The 14,841-nt window shown below is 41.2% G+C and overlaps 1 protein-coding gene across 1 annotated transcript in view; it reads right to left on the bottom strand.

Moving 5' to 3' along the window:
- LOC139472839 (uncharacterized) overlaps nucleotides 1-14,841 on the bottom strand; it is a 71,770-nt gene that overhangs the window by 18,674 nt on the left and 38,255 nt on the right. The window contains 1 exon segment of the mRNA XM_071255311.1: nucleotides 5,670-7,324. Coding sequence (XP_071111412.1) covers nucleotides 5,670-7,324 — 1,655 coding nt within the window.

Genomic DNA, 14,841 nt, shown 5'->3' with positions numbered 1-14,841 from the left:
CAGATGACCGGGATTTCCTATCCCCAGCTCAGCCTGAGCAGGGGGTTCGGTTTAATTGTTAACACTGTTTCTTCATGCAATTGGGACTCCACTGCGGGGGATAATTACAAACCAAAAAATTATTCCATTAAAGTCATCATTGCAGAACTTTATAATCTGATGCCAGCCTTAAAACCAGGTAGCAAAGATAACCGGCTACCAAACCCTTGTTAGAACGTGGTGGGTATGAAGAACCTGTCAGCAAAGCTGAAGAATTGCATACCCTCTCCTGTTCATCATACATTTATGCATCATGAAGAAAATCGAAACATCCTTGAAAGCTTCATCGGCACATAATATCAGACTTGGTATGCCTGCTATTAATAAAAGTGGTTACAAGACACATGATGTTCCCTTCACACAACAGCCTACCATTGATGAAGAGTTTTATGACCTTGTTAAGAAACCTAACATCAGGATGCACGTTGACATGGCCAAAAATCAGGGACTTTGACAACGTCAATAAACAATGATTAACAGCCTACTATTGATGAAGAATTTTATGACCATGTTAAGAAACCTAACATCAGGATGCACGTTGACATGGCCAAAAATCAGGGACTTTGACAACGTCAATAAACAATGATTAACATCAGTTAAAACATTAACTGGGTTGCAGCTGGAATTCGTCAGGTCTGACCAATCAGAGCGAAGACCTGCTATAAGATACCCCCATGGAGATGACACTACGGCAGGCCGGGTTTATTTACAGCTCATTGGACCAGATGCTGAAGATACAGGAAGATCTTCAATCAGCATAAGTTTGCATGTCAGCACAGTTCCTGCTCATAAAAGGAAATCATCTGCTGCAGCAAGTTCATCATATACTCAATAACAAAAGTTGGTGACACCAATATTTTAGTGTATTTTTCAAACAAGTAAAGTTTGGTTTTCAATTGTAGTATATGTATGGAATCAAGTCACAAAAACACAACAGCTACAGAAAAGCATGCATTCCATGCATTTCACCACCCATGAATGGGTATAAAAACATGTGCGTTAACAGGATTTCATATGCATTTTTTAGCATCTTGCTGACAACCACTCAGAAAAACAACAAAATTACGCAATTATGCAACATGAGCGTCTGCAAGCCATTGGTATGCTTGAAGCAGGATCGAGTCAATGTGATGTTGCAAGACAATTTAACATCCACAGAAATACCATTTGGTGTTTATGGCAACGTTGGCAACAGACAAATGCAGTCAGAGACCATCCTCAGAGTGGCAGGACACGCATAACCAATAATTGACAAGACAACTGGATTTGAACAACAACACCTACGAAATCGATTCCAGCCAGCAACAGTGACTGTAAGAAGCATCCCTGGCCTTCGATGAATATCTTTACAAACCGACTCAGATGTGCAGGGATTGTCGCCAGAAGACCCTCCAGACGTCCTATTTGGACAGGAAACCACTGTCAAGCACATCTACAGTGGTGCAGACAGCGTCTATGCTGGGGACAAGTTCCATTCACTGACGAGTCTCATTTTCACCTCAGCAACAGCAATGGATGACGTCGAGGTGAACGTTACGTCAATCATTGTGTCATTGAAGAAGATCGGTTCGGGGGCGGCAGCGTTATGGTATGGGGTGGGATTACAGCAAGACAGAGGACCCATTTGATAGTGGTAGAGGGAAATCTCAATGGACAGCGCTACCGTTACGAGATCATCGGCCCTGTTCTACCATTTTTGCGTCGTCATGGCTCGGGCATTACCTTTCAACATGACAATGCCCGGCCTCATATTGTTCGACTTGTTCAGGATTCTCTTCAACAAACCAACGTAAATATCCCCTGATTTGTAAATTGACATTTGAACACTTACAGGAGTCATTTATCTGTTGCAAACCGAAATTGTTTCAGATTTGGTAAAAAACATAACTTTGCATTAAATCTTATTAAATGTCACAGGAAGTTTTGTTGTTCAGCATATGATTCTAAAGCCGCTAAGAAGATCCATGCTATCACAACCTATCACAACCTATTACGGCTCCACAGATATTCAACGGCAGACTGAAGTCAGTGAAAGAAGCTTTTGCATCATCGACGAGTCAGAAGTTTCAAGAATCAACAATCTCATTGGCATCCAAGATCCAGAAATGGCCTGCAGATTTCCAGCATCAACAACAGAATCCTAAATCTCATCATGGGAACTCTGGTCGGAATTCTGTTGGAGCCTCTGCATGGAAGGACAGATGGTTTCATCCCAAGAAAAAGAACTCCAAAGATGATCATCCCACTTCACCAAGACGAAGAAGTAGAGATAGAGGAGGTTTCCGAGGCTGATGCCACTGGAAATGACTTAACCAGAGCTCAGCAGATTTCTTCAGACCCTGCCGACATTGCCTGCCCATTGCACAACAATTTAGTAATAGAGAATAGAATAATGTAGAATATCAATGCTACAACCACATTGAATCCCGTCAAACTAGTCTGTCTCATAGACATCGATCCAAGACTGCCGAAGTTCAGCACTACCCCTACTCAGGGACCAGTCGGAGGTCGCCTTATGCAGTACGCATGCAGACAACTGAGAAGTCATCACAGACAACTCATGGCTGCTCGAAAAAGAAGTTGAAGAATGCCTAAGACAAGCAGATTGGATGATAAGCCTAGATCTCCAAGATGCTTATCTTCACGTCCCCATTCATCCATGTCATCGTCAATATCTGCGCTTCGCAGTCAACGATCAGAGATACAAGACAGGGGACTTCCATTCGGCACATCCATCGCCCCATGGTTATTCACCAGGATCACCAATCCCGTCATCGGCTTCGCCCACTTAAAACTCATAAGGTTACATGGATATATAGATGACTTCCTATCGGCCGATCAGGACAAGTCACAGTTCAGATAATATACAGTGTGCCTTATTAGGCGCAAGATTTCTACTCAACATGGACATAGCAGCCCTCCAGAGGACAGATATTCATGGTTCAATGACATGATATCAAGCGCACTCGACCAGCCAATCAAATCAAGACGCTGGTGGATGTCTTGCTTAGGCACGCTCACCTCCATCCAAGATCTGACCTACAGAGGCAGACTGCAGCTACGACCCCTGCAAAACTGGATGAATTCCACCAAAATCCTAGAGCTAGAAACACTAATTCAATCCCCACCAGTTCGAATCTCAGAACTGCATTGGTGGCTAACTCGTCAGAACGTCATGCCCGGTATTCGACTCTCATATTCCCCCCTCCCCTCTACATCAACTCTACACAGATACGTCAGGAGAGGATTGGGGTGCCCATGTGGATGATATTACAGTACAGGGAAAATGGTCCACCAAGAAAGGTTACACACCAACTGCCTAGAAAAAATGAGAGGGATGTATGATATATATCATATATCTAGCTCTAGAAGCATGGCTGCTTACATACAGCACCAGAGAGGCACAAAGTATCAGCCTTTTTTGTAGGAGGCTACAAGCTTTTTGTTTTTTTTGCCTTGGTAGACTCAGTGAGTTGCAGGGTCAAAGCAAGACACATACCGGGCAAGTTGAATATCCTAGCAGATTACCTATCCCAGGAAAACAAGATCATACCCACAGAATGGTCACTACATCCTGAGATATTCAAGTGGATAACCTCACTATAGGATACTCCAAACTCGCCACATGTCTCAACAACAAACTGTGGGTGGTTCGCTCGTCACACCGAAGACCCGGGTTCGTTTCCCGACATGGGTACAATGTGTGAAGCCAATTTCTGGTGTCCCCTGCCGTGATACTGCTGGAGTATTGCTGAAAGCGGCATAAATAACACACTCTCTTACTCAACAACAAACTACAGCGTCAGCCCTGTACCAGACACTCTAGCTCTCCAGGTAGACGCTCTCTCAATGGACTGGGAGGGAATGTTCGCTTATGCATTTCCCCCATGGGCTGGACAGAGTTCTGAAGAAAATAGAAGAGACAGACTGCATCATAATTCTTATAGCCCCAGCAAAGCCAAACAGGGCTTGGTTCCCAGGTTACTACCCCTCCTAATGGAAAAAGCTCTGAAAACTCCCGATACGTCACGATTTAATGAGACAACCGAAATAGGCCGCCTCAACAATCTCCACCTTCACGCTTAGAAGTTATCTAGAATAAATTGCAAGCCGCCAGTTACTCTAAATCGGCCGCACAAAGAGGCTATTACATACCCCTGGCGTACCATCAACTCATCAAAGACCCCAAACAGCCATAATCCCGTTGTTTACATTACTGGCTTCATCCTTTGTATCATGGCACTGACTTCACCCATGGTCATCATCACTGCCCTTGTGTGTACACAGCAGGCTTCGCTACTCCAGTATACAATATCTACCCTACTGTATAAACATTGCCTCCTACGTGTATATATACTTGCTTACTGCACTCTGTAAATCACTTGCTTGATAACGGTGTTAGAACCTACACCGAAACGTCGCTCTTAATTGTAATAAAAAAGTTGTTCACCCATAAATTCTTATCCTTACTTAGTACTCCAACTTCTAAATGCCTATCCAAGTAGCCTTGCCACCCCTTCTTCTCTCAGGAAGATTTCAGAATGCCTCATGAACTTGTACTTGTAAGTTGACCTTTGTACTTAGTTTGCTATTGGATAGTAGGCAGGTTAAGTGGCAACACTGAAATCATAGATAGAAGGGATACAAAGTGATATACGGTTTCTACATGATGTACTACCACCAGAAGTGACGTCATTGGAGACTTCACATCCGGACTAACGTCAATATACGTTAAATATCACTGTCCTAAAGGGCACAACAGAAATAACGTCATAAGAAGTGATATGATGTCATATGAGACATATAAACGCAAACAAGATCAAAGAAATGAAAACCGGAAGTGACTTCACAGGTGATGTCATCACCGGAAGTGACGTTATAATATGTTAAAGAATCCCATTGATGGCTCAATATATGTATATAATATTAGTGATATGACGTCATCTATGTCTAGCCTTGAAGTTAGGTTATTAGACATATTCCGTTTTGGTCCCTTTTGTATACAATTCATGTAGTCCCACTTCACAAATGCCAACTATCTAAGGGATACTTGATTCAAGATCCCTACGGTCCCTTTGGTGTATACTGGCTATGATGTAATAGAGGTAAGGTATTCACAAGAATTATCTAACAATAGTTTCATTGTGTATAATTCTAAGAATACTACCTCTATTACATCAGGAATTAATTCCTCCCGCCTCCTCAAATATCTGCATCTAGTTGATGAAGGTTATGGGTTGAAAGAAGTGAGGTGTTGCCCGCCTTGCGCATGTGCAGTGGCGTCTCTTGTGAGGGATAGGGTTCCCCTCACAACTATTATATATGTTGGCAGTGAAGAGGATGTCTGTTGAAAATTTATTAAAATTTGTAGTGTAGTTCTCAGCATAAACAGGAAGTTATGCCTATGATGTAATAGAGGTAGTATTCTTAGAACTATACACCATGATAACTATTGTTAGATATTGCAAATTTACTAATAATAGTACAAATATTACCATGCTTTAAAGGTCAACAGTCAACTTTTCTACATGGAAACTAGTTTCACTGGTGTCTATTTGGCACAAACCATAATTTCATATCCAATCGTGCTTTGACAACATCTGTGTAAAGATTATTTATGAATTACTTACCCAGGATAAGTGTAATCTGATGTGGTCAGTAGCTCATGAAGTATCAACACAAAATAGCGTCCTCTGTCCAGATGATCTGTTATTTGCTCAAGATGAGTAAAAAAGAGGTCATCAACCATAAATCCCTTTTGAAGACACTTCTTTAAAACAAGTTCTACATCCATGGCAGAGAGCGTTTGGAAGACTTTTTCTTTCAGTTTGCTAGATAGACTCTGATCTTGACTGATTTTCTTCACCCTTAAAAGTTCACGAAGTCTCACATACATGTCTGTCAAATAATCTGCCGGTGTTTCATTGTTTGCATTTTTACTTAAACGTTTTATTACGTTTTCCAACCACACACACGTGCATTCAAATATCACTGATTGGGCGATATTCCAGTTCTCAATTATTTCCAGATAATAACCATGCAATTGTTCAGATTGGGATCTGCTGACGATTGTTATCAATGTCTCTTTTTCATCTCTCTGTACAAAGAGTGCTTCAGACATTAGGATCTTCTTCAGTGTGTCACCAGGTAGTGGTGTGTGGCCACCCAAAGACCTCATCATACCAAATGTAATAGCTGTAAGATCTGCTGAATATATGTCTACAAGACTTGGATGTTTGGATACCACCTCACACACTTGTCTCAGTTTATTCCAGTTATGGTTGGATTTGATTCCTTTGAGCTCAATCTTAACTGAATTTGATATTAACCTCTGGATCCTCTCTATCAGATTTGGGTAGTTTTCAAGCGGAAATTTCAGAATATGAAACACGTTGGTATATTCTATAAACAAATCAAACAGATGAAGACTGGACTCGGAATCTGCATTCTCTCGTGAAACAACACATGCCAGTTTGTGAAATAGTTCTTCATGCAAGTTAAAATCTGTATCAGTGTCCCGTGAAGAAAATGTGAATTTGTTCTCCTTCTGTAGGCGTATGAAATACGAACAGGGGAACAAATGGAAACAGTACTTCATCATCCGAAGGACACAAGCAGTTTCTTGAAATGCAGCCCTACACAATTTCTGTGCAGAATATTGCAATTCCATGAGCTGTGGTCTTGACAATACATCTGGTTTGAACATAATAAAACTTGTAAGTACCTCTAATGGAGACACTGTACATGTTACAAGTGTCTGATGACGTATATCCCACTTACCTATCAAGTAAGCAAGAATAGCCAATACCTTTGACCGTTTCAAATGTTTTTCCAACAGAGATGTAATTCTTGTGAATAGGTCAATTTTTTTAGTCACATCCAAGCTTGCAAGTTTACATAAGTTGTCAATTTCGATCATATTACCTCCTTTCAACTCACTGGAACTCCCTGAGGCAATGTGAAGCAAGTGTGATGTGAAACATTCCATCATTTTTGAAGATCCTATTGAGGCTCTTGTACGTGAAGTCACACGTAAACACTGTGTAAAACTTTTATCAGAGTATGATGGCTTTCTCAAATCAAATCTTCGGTAGATATCAAAAGCGTAAAAAAATGTTGTAACCATTGGACATTGAATCTTGTCAGAAAACCACAACTTTGATTCCTTGTCATATTCCATTTTTAGTTTGCGTTTCTTTCCGTTTCCATCAAACTTATATTCCATTTGGACTGTACTTGCAGAATACTCTTCAGGCACAGAGAGTATGACTTCTGTAGATAATACCTATCAGATAAATATAAACGTGCATTAGAGGCAAATTACAGTTCCAATAAGACCAACACTAAAACAGACGACATAGTACCACGGCACTGTAGCTCACCCAAATATATGGTCCACAGCCTAAAATGCTAACAAAGACAGTTTGCAACAAACATAATGATGGCATAGCAAGAAACATACATGCTGAAGTACCCCTCCCTCAAAGCCAAATGTTCATTTTGAGAGGGGGCGGTCAGGTAGCCTAGTGGTAAAAGCGTTCGTTCGTCACGCCGAAAACCTGGGTTCGATTCCTGACATGGGTACAATGAGTGAAGCCCATTTCTGGTGTCCCCCGCCGTGATATTGCTGGAATATTGCTAAAAGTGGTGTAAAATCAAACTCACTCACTCACTCATTTTGAGAGAATTGAATACCGTTCAAAATACGGTCAGAAGTAAACATACTGCAAAAAAGACGGATATATATATAATGAACCCCACAACTAACTACACATATAGCAACTTTCTGAGTAATGTCCATGGTGTGGAGGCCGTGAAGATCCGGGGTAGAATAGGTCTTCAGCAGCCCATGCTTGCTATAACAGGCGACTATGCTTGTCGTAAGAGGCGACTGACAGGATAGAGTGGTCAGGATCAGGGACTTGGTTGATGCATGTCACCGTGTCCCAATTGTGTGGATCGATGCTCGTGGTGTCACTGGATTGTCTGGCCCAGACTCGATTATTTACAGACCGCCGTCATATAGCTGGAATAGTATGTGGCGTTAAACAACAAACAAACAAACAAATGTGGAGGCCATAACCTCTTGACTGAAACCGCTTGAACAAATTGGGGTGCCATTATTGTAGGAAACAAGAAGGTAAGGTTTCAGCTTCACTGATCCAGTGGTTTCTGAGAAGATTTACAACGCACAATGGACAAACAAACTTTGTAAACTCTAAATGTTTTTACATTTGTATGCCTATCCTGCATTACTCCTAAATGAATCTACTGCTGTTTTCTGATAGAAAGACGAGCTGTGGGAGATCCAGCTGCTATTGAAAGTTGTTCCAACCAGTAGAGGCAGCACCCTCTCACAATCGGCAGGTGACCTGGAAGCTATGATGTCACATCAAAGAATATAACTGCTGTAAACACAACAGGGGAGGTAGCGAACGGTGGGCACCTACATGTCTAATGCAGGATAAGTATACAAATGTATCTTATCCTGCATTACTCCCTCATCTTTATCAGACAGCACGGCCGGTGGGCATACCTTCAGATGTGATCCATAATAAACCCTCGTCAATGTCTGATGAACCCGCGCTGCATACAAGTGATGACTGGAACATCTACGACCATTCCTGTCGGTCAGGAAACCAGTGTCAATGCAAAAAGGAAAACCCTAATAGGTGACCGAAATGGAATGAGGCACGTAGCCAAAAACTAGAACTGACCTAAGAGCGAATGCGGAATGCAGAAGAGCAACGGAGAGTTCGAGGGGCTCCCGCTCGACGGGGTATTGGAGAATCAGCATTGTTGGGGATTGGTGTCTACCACCAAGGCTACATCACGGAGCTAGTGACAGGTGAATAAGATGGTGTCAGAAAAAAACAGTCACCCCTGATCGATGAAGAGCCAAGGGAGATTGACCGTTCTGATCTCCTGAGAGGGATATTCTTATCCGGAAGCTTAAGAGGATGACCGCCCATAACTACAGGGGAATAGTATTCCGGGGCTAACTTCTGACTGCGATGTGCAAGTGACCGGCTATAAAAAGTGTTTCCGAGACTTGAGGCAGGTTTTTGACAGTTGTAGGAAAACCCTCAATGCCCGCACCGGGCATAACCAATGCTCGGCCTCCGTCTAGACCAGAAGGGGGAGGGGCATGGTGTACAATCTATCAGGCTGTCTTAGGAGTTGACCATACACATAGAGATGACAGAGCTTTTCAATCGATGAGTGCTGCGCAAATAAAGCAGAAATTCAGCCCCAAACTGTTGTGGTGCTGTCAACGGATCCTGGATCTGAGGAGAGGGCCTGGAAGGAACACAACTTGTCATACAGTACCCATGTAGACGGATGATGGGCTAAAGCAATAGCCAAGTAGCCCTTGGTGTGCATACAAAACCAGGCGGGGTTCAGGTGTGGCAATCTGCTGTGGGTGTAACAGGAGCAGGAGGTTGAGCCACACCAGAAGTTCTTGGGTGCTGCATCTGGCAAGTGCTCGGAGGACACAAACCAGTTTCTTGCCGGCCACCAGGGCATGACCAAAATCAGTGGCCGAGGCCCTGGTACATTTGAAGAATCCTGGGAAGGAGAGGTGGAGGTGGAAAAGATTAAGCAGATAATCCTCCCAAGGAAATTTTGAGGGCATTGACTGCCATACCTAAAACCATACCATACCTATACCATTGACTGGACCCATGAGATGTGGGATGTCAGCTGGCAGTTTCAGGGATGTGGTGAACAGAATGATGTTGGGAGAGACGATCTTATGGCAGATCAAGGTGAACACGTCTGCATAGAGCTACCACCCAAGGGTGCCACTTTTTCCAGCCTGGACAGAACGAGTGCCAGAACACAGCAGGAATGGAGAGTGGAGAGTACGCTCGTTCTGGAGACACCACACCATGGTGACGTTGTCCGTGGATACAATCAACTGGGTATGACCTAGAATGCTCTGGCAGTGAGTGATGGCCAGGATAAGCGTGTTTAGCTCGAGGTTGTTCCTGTGCTAATGGAGTTGATCTCCGGACCACAGCCCTCAGACCGTCTAAGTCGTCAGGCAAGCTTCCCAGCCCTGTTTTGATGCATTGACAAACAGGTGGAGCACAGGATGTAGCGCGGTCAATGAGACGTCGCGGAAGACATTTGATTCCATCGTCCACCAACGGAAGGAAGGTGTCAGGAACTGTTGGATTGGACACAAGAGTAGTCGACTTCAGCCGGTCACAACATGGACTGGCATGAGCAGTCCCCATAGCACCAGCCTCTCACAAAGTGGAAGCTGTTGAAGAGCGGAAAGCCATCGTAGATGAGGTCGTAGACAAGACTGCAAAGTTGAAATGTCAACAACAGGGGTCTCCAATCGTGTTCTGTTGGGACGATACGTGGAAAAGTGTGTTCACCTGCAAACCGATACCAAAACTCAAGCAGACGAAATAAACCTTCTTCTCAAGAATAAGAAAATTGACGCTGTATCTGGTAGCCAAGGACGAAGATATAAAAATTCCGTAGTCTGAAACATCATACCGTATGAAGTAAGGTGATCTTTTACATCCCCTGATTGCCGTATAAGCGCTCCCGTTCTTATAGTGACGGGACACTTAAACAGGATGCCTTGTGACTGCTGGGTTGGTAGCGAAAGTCTGCCGTTTCCATCCTCTGCACATGCAGCCGTGAGCTGTAGCGCCGATGGAGTTGTGCAAGCCACAAGAGCTGTGTGCAAGAGCGCTGGTGGCGCCACTGATGCCAAGGCAAGGTAGACAAGTGCCGTCGACTAGCAAGGTCGACGTAGAAGGCAGGGCAGACGTAGGGACTGCAATTTCGCCTTTGTCATTTGAAAGTACAGGGCATCGTAAATTCAAGGCAGAGAGGTGGGGGGTCCCAACCAGAATTGTTCCCTGGGCATAAATTCTGGAATTTAAGCAGAGTCATATTGATTTGTTAAGCACACAATGGGAAACAGGAGGCATAACTCAAACACTTTTTATTTTTGAAAAGGTTATGTGAGCAAACAATTACGCAAAAAGTAGTGAACATAAAACACATAAACATGATGTTAAACGAAATTAATGGCCAAATAAAAGAATTCAGAATGCAAGACACGAAAGTATGTGGCCACGTGGTGAATTCAAAATGACAGATTGAACAACAATACGCCCCTAAATTACCATGACTAGAGCCACAAATGAGCGATAAAACATAAAATATGTATGGGAAGACCACAAAGGGCACAGACCATAAACAGAAGATAACAAAGTAGCAAACGATGAATGTAGAAACACACAATGTATGAAAACAATAGGCTTTATCTCCACAAGGAGTGAGTGAGTGAGTGAGTTGGGTTTAACTCCACTTTTAACAGTATTCCAGTTACATCGTGGCGTGTCAGCTTAGTGTGGGAGGAAAGCCCGAAGTGATGCAGGTCTCAGACGTTTACCACTTCGGTGAAACCCACAAGCACGGGTATGGTGCTGACAAACCTAGAAACATAATCGGGGCGAACCGGGATTCAAACCCACAATCATAGGTTTCTGGCGTGTCCAGGGACGCAACTCTGCACAGCGAATCGCAGCGCCTTAGACGACTGGGCCACCCGTGCCCCCTATTTCCACAAGGGATACAACAGTACATCCGTTCATGAAGGTGCCGACTGTGCGAGGGTGCTGTCGCTACTGGTTGGAACAACTTTTCTTTAGCAGCTGGATCTCACACAGTTCATCTTTCTATCAGAAAACAGCAGTAAATGCATTATGGAGTAATGCAGGATAAGTCTTAAAAATTGACTTTTTCAGTCAGGGGAGGTAAAAGATGAAGATAAAATCTTTCTGCTTTTACGATCATGACAGTTCTATACTTATTAAGAAATTGAACAAACACATAGTTGTAAAGGTACACTGTCAAATATACATGCAATTAAAATAATTTAAAAGCAATGTGAGCTATCATTAACTGACATTCACAAACTTTTAAGACCATGAAATGTTCTTTATTTCTATCGATCTAGTTGTCCCCATTTATGTTTTCTATTAAAAGCTTTAAAATGCACATTATATTGTCAACTGTTTATCAGACATTTTGAAGAGTCACTCATAAAAATGACAACTTTTTTTATTGTGAACAGCACAATGTTTCAGCGTATATTCAATTTATTTCGTCTGTGAATGACATAAAGCATCATCATGTTGCGTTAACTTGACTTTCTAGCAAAATCATTTTCAAGAAAGGGACTAGTGTATTGGAGGGAAACTGTATTATGTCTACGAAATTGTGAAAGAATATGTTACCCCTTTAAATTGGGAGATCGATATGTACATAAATGTTGATGTATGTTATTACGTGTATAAGTAAACCTGGAGCAGGGGTGTTTTTGATCATTAAGGAGGAGATGGGAATGACAGAGTATTAGGTGTGTGATTTGATGACGCACATACAGGAGCAAGCCCTTCGAACATGATGCACATCAAGGAGACGTTATTGCTGTAATTAGACAATATAGTACATAGTTACGTTATTAACCCTGTCATGCACCATTGTTGTCCTTGTCAAAACCTTACCCTGTTTTCAACTTTGAGTTTTTGTCGCAAAACATTCTGCAATCACTGTCTTCAGGGCCAGTGTGCTTTAATCAACAGCAATCAATCAGCTAAGTGTCGGAGCAACTAAATGTTTATGTAGAAGGGCGTGGAGTCATCCCAAAGATGACATCCTTGTTGACAAGACGTCCGACCTCGGATCAGAAGGTCCGTGATTTTGAATCCCATCACGGGACTCTGAAATTTTATGGCCGCTAGATTTAGATACCAATTAAGGTATTAAATAAATATCCACCAGTGAGCTTATAAGGAACACTGCATGGTTGGCGTTATTAATTTATTAGTTTTGTTTAATCAATTGGGTAGAAGCTTCTCTGTACTTTTCTTTTTTTTTTTTTTAATTTTTATTCAGTCATTACACAGGATACATAAGCACTCGGAGAGTAATACAGCTAGGTACAGATGAAGGCATAATCCACATCATGGTACAGATGAAGGCATAATTATGTATACAATTAAGAAGATGCGGTATTTATGGTACATCAAATTATGTTGCAAACATCACGTGAATAAGTTATTTTGCAGTTTGAGGAAACAAAGCCCATTTTCTATTAAAGGCAGAGAAGTCGTTTTTTCTACGTGCAATATGATATTCAACGTCATAGATACTTCTTATTGTGTTCTTAAAAGCAACAAAGTCAACATTTTCATTCTTAATACACTGGACAAAGATAAATCTTTTAGCAGCTACAATCAAATGGTTAATTAATACATCAGAGGTACCAAAGAGGAGCTCATTGTCAGTTATAAGGATTTTTCTATGCAAGATATGAGTCAAGTAAATACAAAAATCTGACCAAAAATTCTTAGCAACATGACATTCGATATAAACATGAAAAATATTTTCTTTGTGAGTATGACACATAGAACACTCATCATTATCAATAAGTTTCATTCATAATAACTCACGTTTAGTAAATATTACTTTATGAATAAATCTAAACTGGAAATCCCTGAGTTTTGTGTCCCTTAACCCATGGCAATATACACTGAATATTTGATTCCATGGAAAAGAGCATCCCAGCTGATTTTCCCATTTCAAACAAGATTTAGGGAGAGGGAGGGAATTCCCTATCAGTTTATTACAAAACACTTTTGTTCCTTTAATAGAACGTGTAAGATCATAAATCCAAGGAGATATTGTGAGATTAGAAGAGGAATGTAGATTTTTATCAATATTTTGTCTCCAACTTCTTGGAATATTAAAAAACATATGGTTATAGTCGAGAAAAGTTCCTTTAAGATCATAAAGTTGTTGTAAACGTGGGAAAGGGATCCATCCGTTTTCATCATACAAGTCTTTTATCGTAACTATACCTTTTTTAAACCAGTCATTAAAAATTAATACTGGTTCTCTAAAATAATGGTTTAACCATATGGGTTGGGAAGCAATTTCTGCTTTTTCTAACTCTTCAAAGTCATATGAATGCATAAAGTCACTCCAGGCTATGAGGGTATCTTTCCAGAACGGATTTACAATTTCCCAATTCTTGTGCAAACTGGCACCTAAAGTGTAGATATGAGCCAGCTGAAAACTAGCAAGGTCATAATTAATGTTTTTTTCACAATATCTTTTTAAACATGAAATTTTTAAAGATGATATAAATTTGGGTATATCAGTCATTTTCAATCCACCTTGACTATAATTCCTTTTCAAATAACCCCTCTTAATCTTATCTCTTTTGCCACTCCAAATAAAGTTAAAAAGAATTCTATTCAATTGATCAATAAAAGCTTTTAATGGATTTGGGAGAGCGGAAAAAATATGTACAAGGGTAGAGAGAATTAAGGTCTTAACAACTGTTATTTTACCCATCAAAGTCAAGTTACGTTTTTTCCATTTGCTTATAATACCCTAGATATTATCAAGGCGTTTTTTAGTGTTGATTACCCAAAGGTCTTTTAAGTCAACATTAAAACATATGCCCAAAACTTCAAAGTTGCCATCATGCCAATCTAGCTTTAAGTTAGGACAAAATCGGACTTTACTACCAGCCATACTGCCTATCCATATTGCTTTGGTTTTTTTAAAGTTCATTTTTAATCCTGAGATTTTGTAAAAAGTTTCAAGTGTATCCATGGCTAATTTTAATGATTTTTCCGAGCCATCTAAAAAAAGTTGGGTGTCGTCAGCATATTGGCCCAATGTGTGTTCAATATCGTGTAGAAGTATACCTTTTATATCTTCATTATTACGAATCATGATACCGAGAATTTCAGC

This window comes from Haliotis cracherodii, unplaced genomic scaffold (genome assembly GCF_022045235.1).
Source record: "Haliotis cracherodii isolate W230 unplaced genomic scaffold, xgHalCrac1.p SCAF_1, whole genome shotgun sequence".
Lineage (NCBI taxonomy): Eukaryota > Metazoa > Mollusca > Gastropoda > Lepetellida > Haliotidae > Haliotis > Haliotis cracherodii.
Note: the sequence above shows the minus strand (reverse complement) of the source record. Positions and strands in the feature narration are given on the sequence as shown.